The sequence below is a fragment of the Homalodisca vitripennis genome, chromosome 7 (assembly GCF_021130785.1).
Source record: "Homalodisca vitripennis isolate AUS2020 chromosome 7, UT_GWSS_2.1, whole genome shotgun sequence".
In the NCBI taxonomy this organism is placed as follows: domain Eukaryota; kingdom Metazoa; phylum Arthropoda; class Insecta; order Hemiptera; family Cicadellidae; genus Homalodisca; species Homalodisca vitripennis.
The window spans coordinates 125667100-125688346 of record NC_060213.1 but is presented as its reverse complement, the minus strand read 5'-3'; the positions used below and the strand labels follow the sequence as shown (position 1 = coordinate 125688346).

Genomic DNA, 21247 nt, shown 5'->3' with positions numbered 1-21247 from the left:
ATCCTCATATTTACAAAAATGTTTCACATAAATTTTCATTCCTTTGCCTTATAAATCAAATTATAAGAATACAACAAATGCAAGTAAGTTATTTTTGTTTCGTTTTATCCTACGTCCACATTTATCCTTACAAACTGATATTCCAGTCACAAGGCTAGATGATTTGATTACTTTATACAGTAGAACCACAACAGTTGATAACACAGTATGGCTTAGATAAAGGCCATGATTGTTGTGGCAAGATTGTGGTTAGCTGAAACATTCCTTATTTTACTGTACACTTCAAGAATTAAGTAATAAATTACAATTATAACCAACGGAAGTGCATTTTGTGAAGCTGAAAATTACTACATAAATTAGGTGTGTAACTACTTTTACTTAGTAATTACTTAAATCTTACCTATATTTTACATCGTATATGTACATTCAGTTGTAAATTTTGTCTTATGATGACATACTTTTTAATTGTTGTTTTATTACTTCTTCATAACCAAACTTTCACAATGTGGTGATGAAATGACATCGTCAGCAAGTTATAGGCAAAAGGATAGGCTGATACCATTTATTAAGCCTTATTTTACCTGTCCTGATGTGAGGATCATGTCAAACAGAATAAGCGGGAAAGTCAAAAGAGTACAACGTAGATGGTACTGATAAAAAGTGCTGTGGTCACAGACAGAATCTGAACCTGCGCTACCCCTAACTTAGATCTAAAGTCCGACCTCTTAAGACTACTCGCCCTTCAGCACTCCCAAAATAAATTAAAATTGCTCAACACATAAAATGATTTGATGCCTCACTTAAGACATCACTTGGATCAGGAATTGGCCCAAATTGCCGACCCCAGAGTCACTTGGCTTAACCCACAACATACCTCCCAGCTTTGATAAATTAATTTAAATACCGGTACATAAACAAAATTCACATCTAGAAACACTTTATTTTTAATAATAGTTTAATATAAACAATGTTAATCTACCCAATCAACCGCTATTACAAGAATGGATTATAATTCAATAATGGTAATTTCGTATAAGCGCTCCCAATTTTAATACTAAAAATTAATCGATTACCAAAATTCCTACTTTCCTCCCTATTTATAAAAAATAGTGTGCCATCTGAAAATAAATGGAACAAGAGTTCACTACCAACTTAGTTAAGGTCCACAGCAATATCCAAGACATTCGCACGATGGAAAAAAACAGGCAACGACAACGACCATGCATGAACTTGATCCTTACCAGAGTCCCCTCTCCTTATTTATCAGTCATCGGTAGTGTTAACATCCATAGCTTGTAGCACATTGATTACACGACTGCCAGCAAATTGCTCAGACATCAATGTCCATCTCAGAGACCCACTCCCCTTCCCTCCCCGTACTCTCCTCTTGTGTGCACCACAAACACACAATTTAATCAATTAAACTGCGGCTATAACAAGAGGACAAGTACAGAAGCCAGTCTTTCGTCAGTTACTTTATTCTTTATTCATAATTCTTATTCCTCATTCATCCCTATTCTTTATTCACAAAACATCAAAAGATATGATGACATCATAATAGATAACAATATTTCTATTAAAATCATAATCATTTTAGTTGTTTTCATGATGTAGATACCCATGCCCTGAGTATGAAGGAAGATCTCTGTGATAGCCAGTCGTCGAGATCTCTTCTGAGCATCTTCTCTGTGAGGTTTTCTTTAATTCAGCTGGTTAATGGTTTCCAGATCAATATAACAATCCTGGGATTATTCACTGCAAAGCTACTAAAAATTATCTCACTAAAAATTATTACAGAGTTACTATGGTTAAACATTGTGTTTAGATATAAAAAATCATGGTTATGACTGACTAGAAGAACTCTCATAAAAAAACAGTTATTAGAAAGTGCTAATTAAAATCAACAGCAAGGGGATTAACAATTAAAAATATAGAATTAACATCTGGTGATAGTATCAAGTAACAAAATAATTTACTACTCAAAAGAAATTAATTTAAAAATACTAAATACAGTATTTAAATGACAATCCTTCAGAACCTCATGTTCACGGAAACAAATCGATACAACAAAAAAACAATTAAAGATCTTTATTAGTTGTGCTGTGTGCTGGTATTTTGTATCTTGGAAGAACTGAAAAAAAACATTGTGGCACGAAAATTACTGTAAATCAGTTGCAAATTAATTCATTTTGGATTAAAATAAATTACACAGATAATGATCTAAAGTATTGTGAAGGCATCAGTGATGGTTCACTGATCAACATGGACAAAGAAATATTGAATTTTAATTAAATAGCTCTTCTTGAAGATTACAAATTTCTAAGAAACTGAATTTATTTCCAAATAAAATTTAGTACTTAAAACAGTTGTAAAGTTCTATTCATGCTACTTGATCATGGCAGTGTGAATCTCACCAAATTTTATATCACTTCACTACAGGATTATTTTTATCTTATAGAGAAAAAAGGACAATAGTTATTTTTGCACTTGCAGTTGCAGTTCTTTTTTTTACTTTTAGTGTCTAAACACTTTTAATGAGTGTAGTTAGATAACTGTTGAAAAATGGAACAAAGTTCAAATGTTAACTCTATGGAATCTTAATGATCTGAAGAAGGAAAGAATGAACTGCTGCATTGTTCAGGTCAATGCCTTCTAGTTCCCCTTTTCTTTATTAGACTTTCATGGAACTGCACTGTACCAAAGGGAGCGAGATCAATTAAGAAATTAAAATGTAAATCAACTACGGTGTTAATTTACACTGCATGCACATTTGCATGAAAACAACTTTAATTTCTCATAACTATTCTATGCAAAGTGTGAAATACATTATGACTTGTGCTTAATTGGTCTTTTACATAACATTCAAGTCTATGTAATAAGTCAAATTTTTAATTAACTTTATATATATATATATATATACACACTTTTTGCGATTCAATGATTATTGAAATTAAATAAGGCTATTGCCATTTATACAAATTTAATGTAAATAAAAGTCATTTGACAGGTATTTGGTCTTCCAATCATATGTTAGTTTGGTTATTTAAAACGCATATGTGACAGATACGGCCAAATACAAAATAATTGAATCGTAAAAAGTGAGGGCTCTGTGGTGTAATGGTAGCACATTCACCCGGCAAGTGAGAGATCCGGGTTCGAGTCCCGGCGGAGCAAGTACTTTTTGCGATTCAATGTTTATTGATATTAAATAAGGCTATTGCCATTTATACAAATTTAATGTATATTTATATATATATATATATATATATAGAGAGAGAGTACAATATGTATATATACTTCCTGAAATAACACTCATTGTTTTGAAAAGAGCCATAACGAGACATGTATTAAAGGCCCAGGGTACAGAGCGTTAATTTAATAACATAGGTCCTAACGTAATTCATATTAAATTCTTATGGACAGGTGTCCACACATTCAACTTGTAATTTACATATATCTATCTGTCCATGGTTTTACAGTTTAGCATAAATCAGGAGTAAATGAGAGACAAATGTTCAGTTGCAGCGATGACAATATCAATCAATCAGCACAAAAGCATAAAGTAAATGACAGATAAGGTCGGACATTCTAAAAGCCAATTAAGAGTATAATGAGCAGACAAACAGAAGACTGACTAACTACGATAATACACTTCAACTGGACACCAGATAGCAGTCACTGATAACAGGGTTTCCTGGCACAGAAGCTGAGTCACTCTGCACCAATTACAGCCACAAAGACAAGGTTAATACACCAAGTCTTGTGTGCATTTCCTTGGCAAAGTTTCACCATTTTAATAAACCAACAATAACATTGTCATTTGTACATTTCCTTGGCAAAGTTCCACAATTTTAATTAACCCAACAATAACATTGTTATTTGTACATTTCCTTAGAAAGTTCCACCATTTTAATAAACTAACAATAACACTATTATTTGTACATTTCCTTGGCAAAGTTCCACAATTTTAATTAACCCAACAATAACATTGTTATTTGTACATGCCTTGGCAAAGTTCCACCATTTTATTAAACTAACAATAACATTGTTATTTTTACATCTCCTTGGCAAAGTGCCACCATTTTAATAAACCAACAATGAAATTGTTATTTGTACATTTTCTTGGCAAAGTTCCACAATTTTAATTAAAGCAACAATAACATTGTTATTTGTACATTTCCTTGGCAAAGTTCCATTATTTTAATAAACCAACAATAACATTGTTATTTCTCACTCTTGAAATTTGAAAAAATTTAGCCCTGGAAGCGTCTACAAGAAATTCTAAAGTGTGCATTGATTTTTTGTAGGTTTTACAGGGTCCCTTTGTACATTTCATACAAACTTTAATTAGTATAAGTATATAGTGTTATACATCATTTTTCTTGTTAAGAATAATAGAATAAAGGTATATAATTTTAAAATATATATATATTTTTTACACCATATATTGTATTTATGATTTGACATGTGAAAATAAATAATTTCATAAAATTATACGCATTACAAAAAAATGTATGTTTTAAAGTCTGAAATAACCAAATTGTAGGAAATTTAGCTGGGTACACAAAAATATACAGTGTTATGGGGTTCATAAATAAAAATGGAAATAATTTTTGTGTTTACAGAGAAAAGAACAGGGGCACACTTTTACCCATTTTCAGTTACTAGGCAACACAATGAAATAACCATAATAAAATTGACTCATGCAAATTATTGTTTTTCTACCTTTTTATGAAATTAGCTGATGTAGAACAGTTTATAAGTAATTTTTACTTCAAAATTATTTAAAAAATAAAAATAAAACAAGTTGCAACACTTCTACTTCAGACTTAACAAAGTCAGTGATGTCAGATTCCTTTAGAATGTCACGAATATCACTTGATCTTCAAGGATCACCTATTTTGAGGTATTATATAATCAACTGTGTACGATAAAGCTGTGCTCCACTACACTGAGTTAATAACAAAATCACATACATAGAAAACCACACGGATTGTCAACTAGAAACAGGACAAAACAAAATCAAAGACCATTAACATTAAAACATACTCCTATGCTTTTGACTGACTTATAATTTAACCCTAAACTGGTAAATCTTTTCACTTAAGATATCACTTCAAGATTTAAGAGAGTTTCAAAATCCAAGGTAAATTTGTAATACTTTTCAAATAGTATAATACGTTTAAAAATGGTCGTAGAGGTTTTATTAAAACAAAACGTAAATTTCACTTATAGGGTTGGTTAAGCAAAGTCAAACTTTAATTCAGTGTTAGAATTAACACATGCACTACTAAATAAAACATTACTGACCATTTTAGTACACTGTAAGATGATACAACCAGTTTACTCTCCAAAATTTTTCATCAATTAACTGTTATTAAAATAAAACTGCATATAAAATAAAACTGATTTCAAAATGCAATTAAATATGGAATAATTTCAAATAAATATTTATTACATCAAAGCATGTAAATGCTTTAAACCTTACATTTATGTCCATATGTTGTGGATGTAGTCAGCTCTGATTAAGGCTTAGAAAGGACAATTTTTTTTTGAAATTGTGAATTTCAGAGGTTTTCCCCTCGTGAAAATTGTGCGGTAGCGCTGCTATCCTAAAAGTGTCACTTTTTGTAAACAATCATAATTATGACATTTATATGTAAATATTTAGCAATACAATACCAGAGGATATCCTCCGGATATCTGACTTCTCCAAAAAAAACTTATATTCGTTCTACATACGATGGATAAACTTCTCTTTACATTGCAAGTGAGATAAAGGAAACACGCTGAATAGTACACTTTTAGGAGTTGTGAGACATGAGTGTCACTCGAATGTCAGAATGTGGTATCACCATAAAAGTTTTCTATTTCCAAAAATATCTCTAAAACAAGTTCAGATTTGTGGCCAGCATTGCTTTTTTGAAACTCGGTAAAGAGTATCTTTAAAATAACATGCTTAAAAAGCTCTGCATTTACGTTCAGAATAAATACTTTGTTAGAAGATACAAACTTTCATGATGTCAGTCCGTAAAATGGACTAAATCTCAATTCCTAGTAGAACTACTTTTGTGCTGATTAGCGAGAAATTACAGTTTAGCACAGTGAATGAATGACTGTGCATTGCTCATCACACGGCCAACTGTACATCAAGGTCAGAGGTCAAGGTCTTCACGCTCAGTCAGCCTTCCCTTGGTTGGGAAATTCACTCCCACATCATAAACAAGCGACCAAACCCATCTTTCTCCAAGCTTGCATCTCCACTGAGGTTGCAGCATTTTTATAAGCAAGCTCTTCAATGAATTTCAAACAATAACTGAGTGTATCAAAATGCACAATTTCTAAATATTATCAAATCAAATCAAAATAATCTTTATTCATTCATTTATTTTGTACATCAAATAGTGTCAATTTAATGAAAAAAGTAGTCAAATTACAATATAATTGTAATGTAAAGTTTATAATTTAATTTTTAACAAATACCTAACAAGTATTAAAATCGTACGCATTTACTATTACAAAATTTAATATTAAGGTCTTGAGGGAAAGTGCTCAAATTCTTCTAAAGAATATACAGTTAATCCCATCAAAAACTGTTTTAGCTTTCTTTTAAAACAAGTATATTTACCCTCACTTCTTATATAATCAGGAATGTTTCTTAAAAATTTATTTCCTACATATAATGTATTTTTTTATATGATTCCAAACAATGACAAGGGATTACAAATTAATTTTATATCTGGTGTCAGTGATGCACAACATTACTGCTACTGATGGATGTTTGATGTTTAACATACATGATGGCTTCATAAATATAAGTCCTTATATAGTTTATATATTTCATTCTTTAAAACGTTCTTTGACAGATTAAAAAAAATGTAATTTTAAAATGGTTCTGACAGCTTTTTGAGATTGCATTTACTTCCAAAATTTACATACAGAGTAATTAAAACACATAAAAAATATCTTTCTAGGAAATTATCCCCACATGGGCATCAGCCTGTGTGTGGGGGGAACATACCTTTGAACTTTAGTATTGCATTGAGATTTTCTTTTTTAGCAGCCCCATATACACACAGTCCATATGTAATGTGAGACTGATTGTGAGAAAAATTTATAATATTACAATGTAGTAATCATAAGTAACACTCAAGACATTTGAATTTAATTTAAATTATACTGTAAATGGATAAAATTTAAAAAACTGTAAGAGTTGTAATGATCAAATTATGCAAAACGTCACATTCCAAAATACACACATATAAACATTAATAAGACTTCCGGTTACAAATGTTCTTTAATATTACATAATATAATAGAAATAATAATAAAATAGTACATTAAACAGAAAAAATTAAGATAATTTTTATTTATCTTAATTTTGTTTGTTGGTATTCATTGTTTGTTTGATGTACTATTTTATTATTTTTGAGAATTCTTTTTGAGAACGGCAAATGCCGAAATATTAAAGTACATTTGTAACAAGAAGTCTTATTAATGTTTCTAGTTGAGCATTTTTGCATTTATACAACCAAAGTGAATATATACATATCAGATTCTTTTTTGAAAAAATACTCACGTAAATTCTAAAAACCACATATTATATTGGTATACAACTGAAAACCATTTATGAAAAATGGAAGGCAAACTGTATACAAGTTTATGAAGCTATTAATTTTATTACAAGACTAGCCCACTTAAAAGGTACTCGATTTTATTGAATTAGTCAGCCCTGAGTGGAGGAAAGGAAATAAGGATGAAACAAATTGATTAAACTGTTCCACTTAAAGCAATCTGTAGCAGCATCAGGAGTAATTGGGGAACACGAAACACAAAGTTCACTTCGGTACACAAAGAGACCATCTACAGCATACGATTGACTTAGTGTTTCTGTGTTTGAAACTGTAATCTCTGCCACACTGTAATTTAACAGTGTATTTTTGTTTTTTAATAGTACAGGAATTCGATCTTTTAGAGTGAATAAATCGATCTCAACTACTAATTGCTACTACATCTCCCAAATTTTATATAAAAATATTTCTTCAAATTTAAACAACACTAATATTTTTTCTGCGCCTTCAGTTTTTATTTAAAAAAAACACACATAAATAACATAATTTTTAATTTAACTGTATCAGAGGCCGAGTCACTGATTGTGACCAACTATGGACGGTTTTGACCGCTACCTCTTCGCCACACCCCCCACTCCCCACCACCGGACACACTCAAGAAATACATTGGCATTAGCTGCATATAGTTGGGGTTCATCAATTAAACCAAACAATAATAGTTCAAACTCATTGTTGCAATTATTGTTTTTACTTAAGCAACTCGGGTCTACGCACAGGCCCCATTGTCTATGTAGACCCATTTCCTTAGAGCAACCTTTCCTCAGGCAAATAAGATAACAATTTACTATAAGAAACCTGTTTAGTTAATTTTATTTGTTCCTTTTGATTAATAATAATTATTACATGTATCTTTTCTGTTCTTGTGTATATTGTAAATCTGATGAAAATAAACTAATTCAATCATTCATTTAAAAATATGATTTCTTCACACTCTGTTAGTCGTGACATAAGTTGAGCCATTTAAAAATAATTGTTTGATAATAAAACCATAAGTCTAGTACTTATTGAGACGGATTTTCAAAACTGTTCGGATTTTATAACTTAAAACTTAGTTTTTGGTCCTTAAAAATCTTAAAAAAGACACTAAAAGAAATGTATAACTTAAAAATGAAAAAAGTTTATCATGGTATTTACTGACATTTACATACAAAAATATTTCCACGGTCAGCTTGTTCCATAATATCAGATGCATTTACCCTCACACACTCATTTACTTAGGAAATCACAAAATAAATATTTACACTAAAATTGAAGTATTTTTGAAACCATCCCAATAATTTATCCAATATCCAGTACAACAAAGAAGTTACACCAAGAACATCCGCAATGAAATAGAATAGAAATTTGAAGGTTGATGTAATATTCATTACTTTGAAGGTTATTAATTAGCAACGTTACAATACCGTTGTACACTGTAACAACTTCCTATATCCATCTACTGCAGGACGTAAATCAATCCATTAAGAACTAAATAACCAAGGCAACGCAAAATAGTACATTTTAATTTTCATAACCAAGGCAACGCAAAATAGTACATTTTAATTTTCAATGTACAATAATTATTTTGTTAATTAACCCTTTGAAGGCCACATGCAATAACCTATTTACTCTGGCAATAAATTTGTGTTTCTAAATCTGCAGAGAGTCAAGATCTCAACACTGCAAAATCAGTTCCAAAACTATACTGGGCTGGTATATATGAGCACTTTTAATTGACAACATTATTTCCTTACTTTATATCCTTATTTTAAGTTTTTAATACAATATGAAACTAAATATAAAAAGAAATCCTTTCAGATTATTATAATAAAATATTTTTTATGGTAAATACCTTTCATACGTTCATTTTGATTCAGATGATGTGCTGCATTTTGGTATTTTGGACAAATATTTCCAAAATCTTAAATTTAAGGTATTTGCACGATTTTTTCTATATCCAAAGTGCTCATCAATAAGAAAGTGGCTTATTAATTTTTAAACTATTATTTTACATCTTAAAGCGTTATTGGCGTACATATAAATATCATCCTTTCTACTTACCCTTTCAAGCTTTTGTTCAAGAAGTTCTATCTGTGCCTCTTGTTCCTCTAGTGTGGACCTGAAATAAATTATAAATATTGGTATATTTACTTAATCTGGAGCCTCAACTTTAAATAACACTAGCAGGACTACAGCCAAATACTTGCAAAATCATCAACTCTCCCAGACAAACATTTACAAGTCATCATCTCTCCCAGACAAACATTTTATAAGTCATCATCTCTCTCAGGCAAACATTTCATAATCTCTCCCAGGCAAACATTTACAAGTCATCTCTCTCAGGCAAACGTATTTCATAATCTCTCCCAGACAAACATTTACAAGTCATCATCTCTCTCAGGCAAACGTATTTCATAATCTCTCCCAGACAAACATTTACAAGTCATCATCTCTCTCAGGCAAACGTATTTCATAATCTCTCCCAGACAAACATTTACAAGTCATCTCTCTCAGGCAAACGTATTTCATAATCTCTCCCAGACAAACATTTACAAGTCATCATCTCTCTCAGGCAAACGTATTTCATAATCTCTCCCAGACAAACATTTACAAGTCATCATCTCTCTCAGGCAAACGTATTTCATAATCTCTCCCAGACAAACATTTATAAGTCATCATCTCTCTCAGGCAAACGTATTTCATAATCTCTCCCAGGCAAACATTTACAAGTCATCTCTCTCCAGCAAACGTATTTCATAATCTCTCCCAGACGAACATTTACAAGTCATCATCTCTCTCAGGCAAACGTATTTCATAATCTCTCCCAGACAAACATTTACAAGTCATCATCTCTCTCAGGCAAACGTATTTCATAATCTCTCTCAGACAAATACTTGCAAGTCATAATCTCCTTTAGACGGTTAATGTAGTTTATAATTGTTTTATAGTGTAACATTTTTACTTGGGTACATGTCATTCATTTTCGAGAAAAGTGGTAGATTCTTCTGTTCACTGTTTTTTGGGTCGCCACCATTGCAAGAATATGACGAATTGGTACAGCAGTCTTCTTTCTCAGGCCGAAAAAAATTACGGTGATGGTCTGCAGGGATGTAGAAACTATACCGTGACAACTTTTTCTTCAGTGATCATCTTACTCACCAAGTACCAGAAGCTATCATATACAAAAGCAATGAAACATTCAGGATACAAATCTTCCGATTTAATAAAAAAGTTTCTTGATTGTTAAATAAATTAAAAACAATCACTGATTGTCCATGTTTGGTAATTCTTTTATTTCAAAATTTCTTTCTTTCGTGTAAACATATGTTTATGAAATTGAATTTACTTTTATAACGGGCAGCATACCCACCACTGAAGTAATGAATCTCTTCGATGTGTGGACTCTTTCAAAATGACAGTCAACGTTTACAAATAAACATATATTTTGTAAACCTAAAGTTAATTATTTAACTAAAATAAATCTGTTAGTTTTAAATGATCTTTGGAAATAAAACCTTCCTACCATTATTTATTTTCTATACATGAATTTTTACAGTTAGTAATCAATTTTTTTGAAATATTCATTTTTTGGTTTTAAAATTGAAAAAAATAACAAATGAGTAAAAAAACACTAATGTTAATGTTTTATGTGGTAGAACATATATCATAGAACAAAACCAAAAAAATAATTTCATGATTATCTTTTTCACTGATATCTTTTTTCTATTTTTTGTAAAACTCTGCATTATGTTTAAAAAATCTTAAAAATAATACTAAAATTTCTTTGGCCCCAAATGAATAATTGGCAGTTTTATTTATTTTTTACATTGTTACTAGTTAACTTTTTAAAGCACAAATAAAAATAATTTCATCTAAATTGGTTGGTAAATAAGAAAAATATGTATTATTTCCTATCGGAAAACAAGTTTTGTTTCTCGTGGCAGATCAATAAAAAACACAATGGACAAAATTAGGCATGGTTACTTACATACATGAATGGAACAACCATGCCAAGTTTAATCAAAATCTTAGATGGTGGGTGTCAAAATCTTAGATGGTGGGTGTCAAAATCCTTTTTTTGTGGTTGACTTGACATGAAATGACCCTGCTGCAAAATATAAATGGTTTGCCAACAACTCGATCGTTTCTTGGTTTTTAAAGCGAGCTGACGAGTTGTATCTCCAGCTTCAGATCATACATCCTCGACCTTGATGTAAATTTAATGAAAATGGATTTTCTTGCAAAAGCCAATCTTAATTCAGACTACATATGATTTTTTTATGTCAAACCAATGTTGCTAGTCTAACTCATGATTTCTCGTACACTGAATCTCACGCGTCTGCAATAGAAAATGAAGTAGCTATCCTCAACACTCATTTTTCCGATAATATTAATCGTTCACTTAAGATATCTATGGAGGACATGTACCCACTCAGTACTTTTCGGAAGTTCATCCACAAAGTCTAATGTTACCATCTATAAAATTCTTGAAAGCGACAAAGCTCATCCATTATAACATTCCTGAAAGTGACAAAGCTCATCCATTATAATATTCCTGAAAGTGACAAAGCTCATCCATCCACAAAGTCTCATGTTATCATCTATAACCTTCCTGAAAGTGACAAAGCTCATCCCAACGAAAAATCCATAGATCACGATCTCTAGTTGATTAATGCTAATTTTACTTTTTGTCTTTTGGGCAGATCTGGCAGCCAAATAAACGGAAAACCAGATTCTATACAGTGATTATGTCTAATCAAAACACACACAGCTGTATAAATTTTGTCAAGAAATTCTCTCAGACAGGCCCGCCAATTCCTGATCCATGATATAATCATCCTTCAGCTAATCTGAATTCTTCTTCCAGTAGGCCGTAAATAGTTTTGTAAGATGATGAAATGTGTTTTCTTAGCTTTAAGACATTGGACTGGTGCCGAAAAAGCTGTTATAAATGTGAAATTTGCAGGGGAGAAACAATCTCTATTGTAAGAGCAGTAAAAATAATCGTGTTCAGATACATAGTAAAAATTGACTTAAGTTAAGAATACATTCTTCGAAAGTTTCAGTAATAGCTTATTTATTCTTTTTCAATATAACACATTTTTACATTTGACATTGTTTAGGAGTTATAGCTAATCACTTATCCAGTAGCGTGATTAGCACTGGCAATGTATAATAATATATAAAGTTTATCAAAATTGGCTCACCGTACGTTTTTAAGGTATGGGACCATCTATATTTTACAGGGACAGCATTTGGGCCGTAAATTCGATATTGCTCAGAAAATAGGTGCGGCCTAAGAATGAGGGTTATAATATAATATAGTAAACTATGTATTAAATATGTATAGAAAGTCTTATCAAAATCAGCTCGTACATATTCGAGGTACGTGACCTCTGTAGGGTTTATCAGAACTTGTCCTGTAAAATCAGTATAGTCCTGAAAATAGCCGCTGTGAATGGCGATTATTATAATAAAAGTACACTTTGTTCATTTAAAACCTGAATTTGTAGTATTGGAATTCCAGTTAAGTAGATTCAATACATTTTATTTTGTATTTGTTCTATTTGGCTTCAAATAATAAAATTAATGTAGTTTTGTTTAAAGGACTGGTTCAGGAACCAGGTTAGAAGTAGTTCAGGAACTAGGTTAGGAATAGTTCACAAACCAATTTAGGATTTGTGTGTGGGGATTGGTTCTTTCTTTTGTAATGACTCATTTCATACACCCATCTCACATTCATTTCAATACTTAGGCCTAATTTAATTTAGAAATTGATTAGTAATAATAATTAAGGAATAATTATTTATAAATTGTCTCAAATTTAACTACAAACAATAATAAATACGAAATCAAAATTAATCAAAATCCACCTTATTACATATAAAACTCAAAAGTTATAAAGTGAACTAAAGTCAGTGATACAGTGTGCAGGGATGATTGTTGAAGAGTAAAGAGAGCAGATTTTTGAAAGGTGAAGAGGAGAGAAGGATCTGGAAGAAGTGAAGCAAGATTATTATTTTAAATAAAGAAACTGGTTACATTTATTCAGCAGTATTTGAAAGGTTACTTTATTAAATTCTTATTATTACTGAAGTACAAAGAAGCAGAAGACAGACATTGGGTGAGAAAATTCCTTTTAAGTTTAACAGTGATTCATTGGAAGAACATAAAACCCAGGAACATTCGATTTGGCTAATAATTCAAAATTAATATAATTAAAATTTAACAACAATTATTTTTCAAAATTACAATATCTTTATTAAAAAAATACCCAATATTTCTATTTCATTAAGCCAGCACGACCACCCTGCCCTAAAATTTAAGAACTGTATTTAAAAATTTACCATTATTATTGTATCCTCCATCTTGTTTCAAAATTCAAACTTTTATGCCAATTAATTTATCATCATTAAAGTTCACATTTATATCATACTGAGTTATTTGTTATTTTTAACTATAATCAGAATACAAATTAAGTTTAACCATTTATTTAAAGTGTATAATAGTAATAGTTTATTAAACTTTGGATGAAATCTATGGGCAGTTTCACACTGCTTAATTAGCTAATATAATATAAGATATATAGTAAAAAAAATTATAAATTGAGCCAGTTCATAACAAAACACAAAACGTCAACAGCACCACTCTCCGTGGTGCTTGCGTATTCACTATACATTACGTGGAAACAATATGATAGATACCAAAACACTAATATATTAATTCAAAACAAATATCTGTAATATGAACAGTTTTAACAAACAAGTCTTCCAATAATCATAGATAATTTGACAAACAATACTACTTCACTTAAAACCATGCTATATATAAAAACTATTAATTAAAGTTTGAACTACCAACGTTGTGACTCTTCCCGTATTTTTTTTTTTTTTTTTTTTTTTTTTTTTTTTTTTTTTTTTTTTTTTTTTTTTTTTTTTTTTTTTTTTTCAGAAACCAGTCAAGCTATTAATTTTTAATTGTTAAGTGCAGTTCAGATTTGCTAAGCCCTCAAGAACCACCATATCTGACTGGTATGTACTAGGACACCTAAAGAAGAGCTTAGGTATCTGTCCTCAAAATGCAGTGCTATACTTTTTATATAACAACTGGCAAATGTCCAAAATCCTACTGTCCTTTCATATCCAGCTGGTTGTTGTTTTTGAGGGAGGATTGTTTTTTCAAGATGAATATTCTGGTATTGGCTCAAAATGTTTTTATAAACACTGAGCAGCGTTTTAAATAACTGCAAGAAAAGGAGCTAGCTCATTTAAATCTGAGGTGTCCAGTTTGTAATGGGAGATGAAAACCAGAATTAAAGGTGAGAATCAGATAGTGCTTCTCTGCAAGAAAAGCCAGAACAAACGATGTGTATAAAAACGCACTGGAGAAGACTTTTTTAGAACATTCCAATTTGATATTATTAGAATAATTAAAATAGCGTTCTATTTTAGTTGGAAACAAACTACTTATGACTTTTTAGTAAATAAATTGTAGTTTAAATGGTAGGCTACCAGTACATACAGAAATACGATTTCAGATTGGCTTTCTTATTGTAGAGCAGGTAAGTTTTGTTTGGTTGGAAGACAAATTTGAATAAGAAGAATTATTAGGTGGCGAAGGAGTGATAGTTGAAATTGACAAAGTAAAGATTAACTGGAAGACTGGTAGAAGGTACATGGGTAATAGGCATGATGGAATAAACACTGACATAGACATTTCTAAAAAGGAGAGAAGAGGTGAATGATTCCTTTAGAGATTTGCCAGAAAATAAACAATGCTGAATCACTAGTCCCATTAATTGTAAAACATGTCAAACCTGGAACATCGTTATTGATTCATGGACAAATTATTTTGGACTAAAAACACAAGGTTATAACCATTTTACTATTAACCAACATTACGAACTTCATAGATCCATTTACTTCTGCAAACACGCAAACTATAGAATCAAATTGGAGAGTCGCTAGGAAATCTTTAAAAACCAGTTTCAGAAGTGAGTGCATTGCTGATCATCATTTTGCAAAGATTTATGACTTGACGAGAAATTATAATTATAGGAGGTTATCCATTTGAGCATTTTAAATGTTATAAAACATGCACGCAACTTGTTAAGTAATAGTACTACACAATTCAAGAGTACTTTTTAACCCTAGAACTGGCAATGATGTCACTCTGTACTGGCGGCTCTATTTTAACAGCCTCGCAGATGTTTTTTATAATGTATCACATTTCATAACTGTTAGTCCAAATATAAACTATTATATGTCAATATATTCACAACTATATGGAGAGCATTATAATAACAATAACTTATTGTTTCCACGTAAACATAATTTAGTTTTTTTTACAAAATGTAAGAAAAGTGTTTTTTGGAAATTATTTTTTTAAATATTCTGTTGTCTAACTGCTTAGCAATAAGCTTTACATCAAAACTGTAAATGTACAACTTATTCAAAATTTTGTCCTGATTCCAACAATATATAATTATTGTAACTTTTACCTCAAAACGTATGTGTTACAGGGCTTTGTATGAAAAAGCGTGGGTATTTACTTATTTTCAAAAATGCGTAGATTTCTAAATAAATATTATTGTTCATGCGTTTTTAAACATAATCTCAACTAAAACAAACTATAACCTAAGAAAGCTAAACAACAATAATAACAACACTAAAACACTATAAAATACAATTTCCACAAATAATATTGGATTCGTAACCTCAAACACAAAACCCGACACTTGTTTACAGTTTCACAACAACGTGGTTGACCCGTACTACGTTCACGTCAGCTGTCCATAGAGAACAATGTTTTACGGTAAACAAAGAAGACAATAATCGAAGTAAGAACAGTAAATCGGTACTATAGTTAATGCTCTTCCAGGATATATCAAGTAAAATACATTTATATGACCTTAATTGCGTAAATATTTCAATAAGTACATGTCTACTTTGGTGACGATTATTTGTCCTTGCCAAATCAGATGGGCCTTTGGCGACGAAAATTCGTTTCATACCAGCTGGAGGGTTAATACATACAGTTGAGTTATTTCATATAATTTTAAAACCAAATTCATTTCTTTCACATATAAAAATATAAATTCTTTATATTATTAACAATTTTAAAGCCTAAAACTTAATTCAATTCAACATCAAGGTTCAAATTTTATTAAAAGTAAAAACGTGTTTGTAACTAAATTAAAAATTAAAATCATGTGTTTCGTACATTTCCTTCTTTATTTCACAAGGAGTAAAGTTTATCCTTGAAAATATATACGGTAAGTAGGCTTAAATGCTATTGTTTTCTTGTAATTATATATTTATTATATTTTAACTTGTAAATGATATATCACATTTTTAACTATAAATATTAATAGCCTAATTATATATTAATTTCTAAGATTGAAAACTAGCAAAACCATATTATCCTTTAACATACCTATTACGTAATTTGGTAGGACATTTTGCTTTCAACCCTTTGGATGGTCATGAATATGGATGATTCAAATCATTCAATAATCATCATCCGACTGTGTTGGTAGCTGCTTATTATACTGCACCCCAGATATACAATGGGCAAAATATAGTATGATAAAATATTTGGAAAATGACTTTACGGAGAGTAATAAAATAATAACATGTTTATTACAAACCAAGAATGTGTGGATTATCATTTTAACAGGGAAGAAAAGCTTGGAGGTCTCCAATTGGTGGTGAAAATAAATGATGAGAGATAGTAAAACAAAATATAAACAAAAGCAGGTTGGTAGAAGAACTGTGGATATTCTAAGATTTGATTGATAAATACCAATCGACCAAAGATGAAGTGTAACATATATAATTGAGGTGTGCTCTGAAAACAAATCTGATGAAAAAACACTCAATTCAATTGTCTTAAAACACAGCCTGAAACATCACATACATGTGTAAGGCATACTTCAGGTTAAGTGAAAGTGGATTTGTTCATTTTAAGCTAAGAAAACTTATTAGACCTGGCAAAAAGCATGAATACTCAGATTTTTAAAATGAGGAGGCACATAAAAAGAAGTCTAAAATATGGCATACAAACTGACCTGCTCGCTAAGGTGATAACCTTTGGGAATATTTATACAAAAGAAAGATACAGTTGTTTCGAAAGGACACTATCAACCACATCTTAAAAGCCTATACACATAATTCCACAAAATATTACCTTTTATTGTTTCAATTGGAAATTATGGTTAATTGAGTTTAAATTTTAGGTCTTTCAGCCATTTGTAATCAGATGAATTTTGATATCATCTGTTACTGATACAGGCTAAGGTGTTTAATCTATTCCGCCTATTAGACTATCGGGTAGGGTACGATAAGCGGACCCGGTTATTTATATCGAAGAATGTAATCATCGATACCTAATATTCGCATCTCAAATCCTAGACTATAAATCGATATAAAAGTATCTATAGTCCTCAATAGCAATCATATGTTTTAAATTAAAATATGAATTTAATATTTACAGTGATCAAACAAATTATTATAACCAAAGTTAGGAAAACTGAAGACGACCATATTTGCTCCTCTCACAGTTACAGTTGTTTCTTTCCCACAAATTTCACATAATGGGTTTTTCGGTACCAGTCCAACATGTTGAAGCCACGAAACACATGTCTTATCTTTCAAAGCAACGTCGTGTAATTTTCTAAAATTGACTGCCATTTTTAATAATCAAATGTTACTTATCTAAAATTGTAATATTACCTTACGTGTATTATTTGAAAGTGTTTACAGCTGTTGATATAGATTATTTAAGTTAATTGTTCAAAATAATTAATCAGTATCGATTGATTAGGTAATTATCATATTAACCGCCGGGGCGGAAAAATACGAGTTTTGCGTTCTTAACTTATTGGAATCGTCCTATATAAAAAAAAGTATAAGGTTTGATGGGGTGGAAATGAGAAATAACGAAGTTCTAGAAAATAAAAAATTAAATAACTTTCCAGTAATATCTCCATGTTCTACATCCACGTCTAGCGTCACGTGACCTTTTGTGGCCAATGATTGAACCTCGTGATGACGTCATCGGTTGCGCCGCCATCTTTGCAAACGTAAATGAGAAATTACAGAAATGAGCAGAATTTTGATCAAAATTAATAATGTTTTTCTTAATTTCGAGAAAAAAATTAATTACGAGTGCCTCCGGCCATCAGCGCGGGCTTCGGCAGCACCTTCGGTGCTGCCCCCGCGCTGATGTCAATAAAAGAAAAACATCCCTCGAGATAGTACCTATCAGTAAAATATAAAATTCTAGAGGGGCTGATCAAAAATATAAATTGAAATGTAATGCAAAGGCAATTATGTAAAGTTTAAAAACTAAATAAATCATGAAAAACTCAAATATATAGATGGATATTAACAGAGAACACTTACCATTAGTGTGTTGGCGGATATAGCTAAACAGCAGCAACAAAAAAGTGGTCTATCACAACGAAACGACACAGTCTCCCGGTTTAAAAACACCACTCGACCGCCGCACGACGAACAAATACACTCATTTTTAAAAATGCCCTGTTCTATTAAAAAAGAGATAATTTCGTTTCGGTTAAAACGTAAGCTCTTTACGTGCCCTACGAAACACTCCGACACACACAATTCACTAGGGTTGGTTGAACTAGTGGATGGTTGATTCATCATTGTAAACTCACTCACTCAATCCGACCTACTGAACACGATATCTTGTGTAGAACTGACCTATGCACCGGACAACTCAGATAACAGGTATGCTATCAGGCTGCTATCAGTCCCGGCCGCAGATAATATTCAAGTAAACAGATTATCCAGACACAGCACACAAACTGAACATTAAAACATTAGAAACTTTACCACTTATCAATATACCCCCTAAAATCATGTTATTTGTCATTTGCACCCCCTAGTACTATATATATTTTTTGTTCAGGAGGGTGAGCAGAATACGTTGGTAACGTCAAATTCGTGATTTGCCGCCCCGGCGTTTAATCTTACTGGTACCATTGATTATATTGATCGTTATGATTAAGTAATATCTAATATAGGTTGTCAATTTCGATATAAAAAACCGGGTCCGCTTATCATACCCAACCCAGACTATCTCAAGGGATGTCTGTTAATTGTCAGTCTCTAATCAGTACAGATTTTTTAAAGTATACTATGTTTTCTGTTACTTTCCTATTATTTTCTATTTGCAAAGTCAAAGATTAATGTGAAGTGAAGAAAGTAATAATATTAACATTATTTTATTGTGACAATAGAACAAAACACAGCACATAAACAAAAAAGTTATACCTTTATTAATAAGATTTTTCTTTTCAAATTGAATAATTTAAATATATACGGCCATTTTCTGCTTCTTTATTTATAAAATAAAAACTTTTATCCTATATAAAACTAGGCCAATTTAACTTCTTTCTTAACAGACGATAAAAAATATACACTAACCTAAATTTTGGAGAATCCCGAAGACACTCTTGAAGCTCTATGACTGGACCGATTTGAAATACCATTTTTATAAAGAAAACTAATAAATCACAAATTAAACTTCTGTAAATAATATGCAATAGGCCAACAGTTTCTAAAATAAATGTATGACACACATAAACCTATTGGCCTAAACGAAGATTTAGTACATCACTATTCAAAATAAGATGATAAGTCACTATTTACATTACATGTTTTCCATATTCCTTAACAACAAAATCACTTCCTCTTCTACTACTAAGCTAACTTATTAAACTAACGAAGTAAAGTTATCCCATACGCAAAACAAATACGGTATATGATAGCGATTATCGATATACATCACTATATTGACTAACCGAAACGAGTAGCTAAATCCGTTTACAACGAGTACCAAACTAGTGAGGCACACGACCAATCGAGTAATAAAGAAATCAATCGTAGTAACAAACAATTTATGATGGAGCGACATCGCCATGATGAAAATCAAAAAATTATATAAATTAATTACTGAAATACAACAATTGCGATAATTAATACGGATAATTCATAATATAAATCAATTATTATTTACGTATAATAATTTATAATTATATTAATAACTATAAATTATTAAATAAATTAACAAACACATATGAGGAATATTGAACCGAATCTAATATTTCACGACAAATTATATTGTGTTGTAACACAAATTCATTTAGTAGCCATACGTACTTTTTCTGGCACATTTTAAGAGGCCAGATACTTCTAATAGAATAAATATTCTGCATATTTTCTCAAAGTAAATATTGTCAATAATATACCAATATTATGTATTTAGTACCTATGTACAGGGCCGCATTTACAAATTCGGCGCCCCTAGGCCTACAGACCAAAGAGCGCCCCCCCCCCCCAGAGGACTCTGATTACACTGACGTAGAGGAGTGACACTGTAACACTGATATATATATATATATATATATATATATATATATATATATATATATATATATATATATATATATATATAGAGGAATGGTGAATTTTGAATAAATAAAAGCAATGATGAACCAATGAATGAGTCAACGTCGCACCCCGGACCTAGTTGACCTTGGCCACCCGCCCCGCCGAGCGCCAACACCACCCGCCGCCGCCAACACCATTGTAACACCAAATTTTATCTTT

General features: G+C 31.0%; 1 protein-coding gene across 3 annotated transcripts in view; it reads right to left on the bottom strand.

Annotated features, from left to right (window-relative positions):
* LOC124366267 (arf-GAP with coiled-coil, ANK repeat and PH domain-containing protein 2) overlaps positions 1-21247 on the bottom strand; it is a 78142-nt gene that overhangs the window by 40908 nt on the left and 15987 nt on the right. For 2 of the 3 annotated variants that reach the window (XM_046822672.1, XM_046822673.1), the window contains exons 1-2: positions 20063-20412; positions 9672-9729 (exon numbers count right to left, since the gene is read on the bottom strand). In XM_046822672.1, coding sequence (XP_046678628.1) covers positions 9672-9729; positions 20063-20127 — 123 coding nt within the window. In that variant the 5' untranslated portion in view covers positions 20128-20412. Of the gene's footprint in view, positions 1-9671; positions 9730-20062; positions 20413-21247 lie in introns of those variants that run through there. The other variant, XM_046822671.1, reaches the window with a different exon arrangement.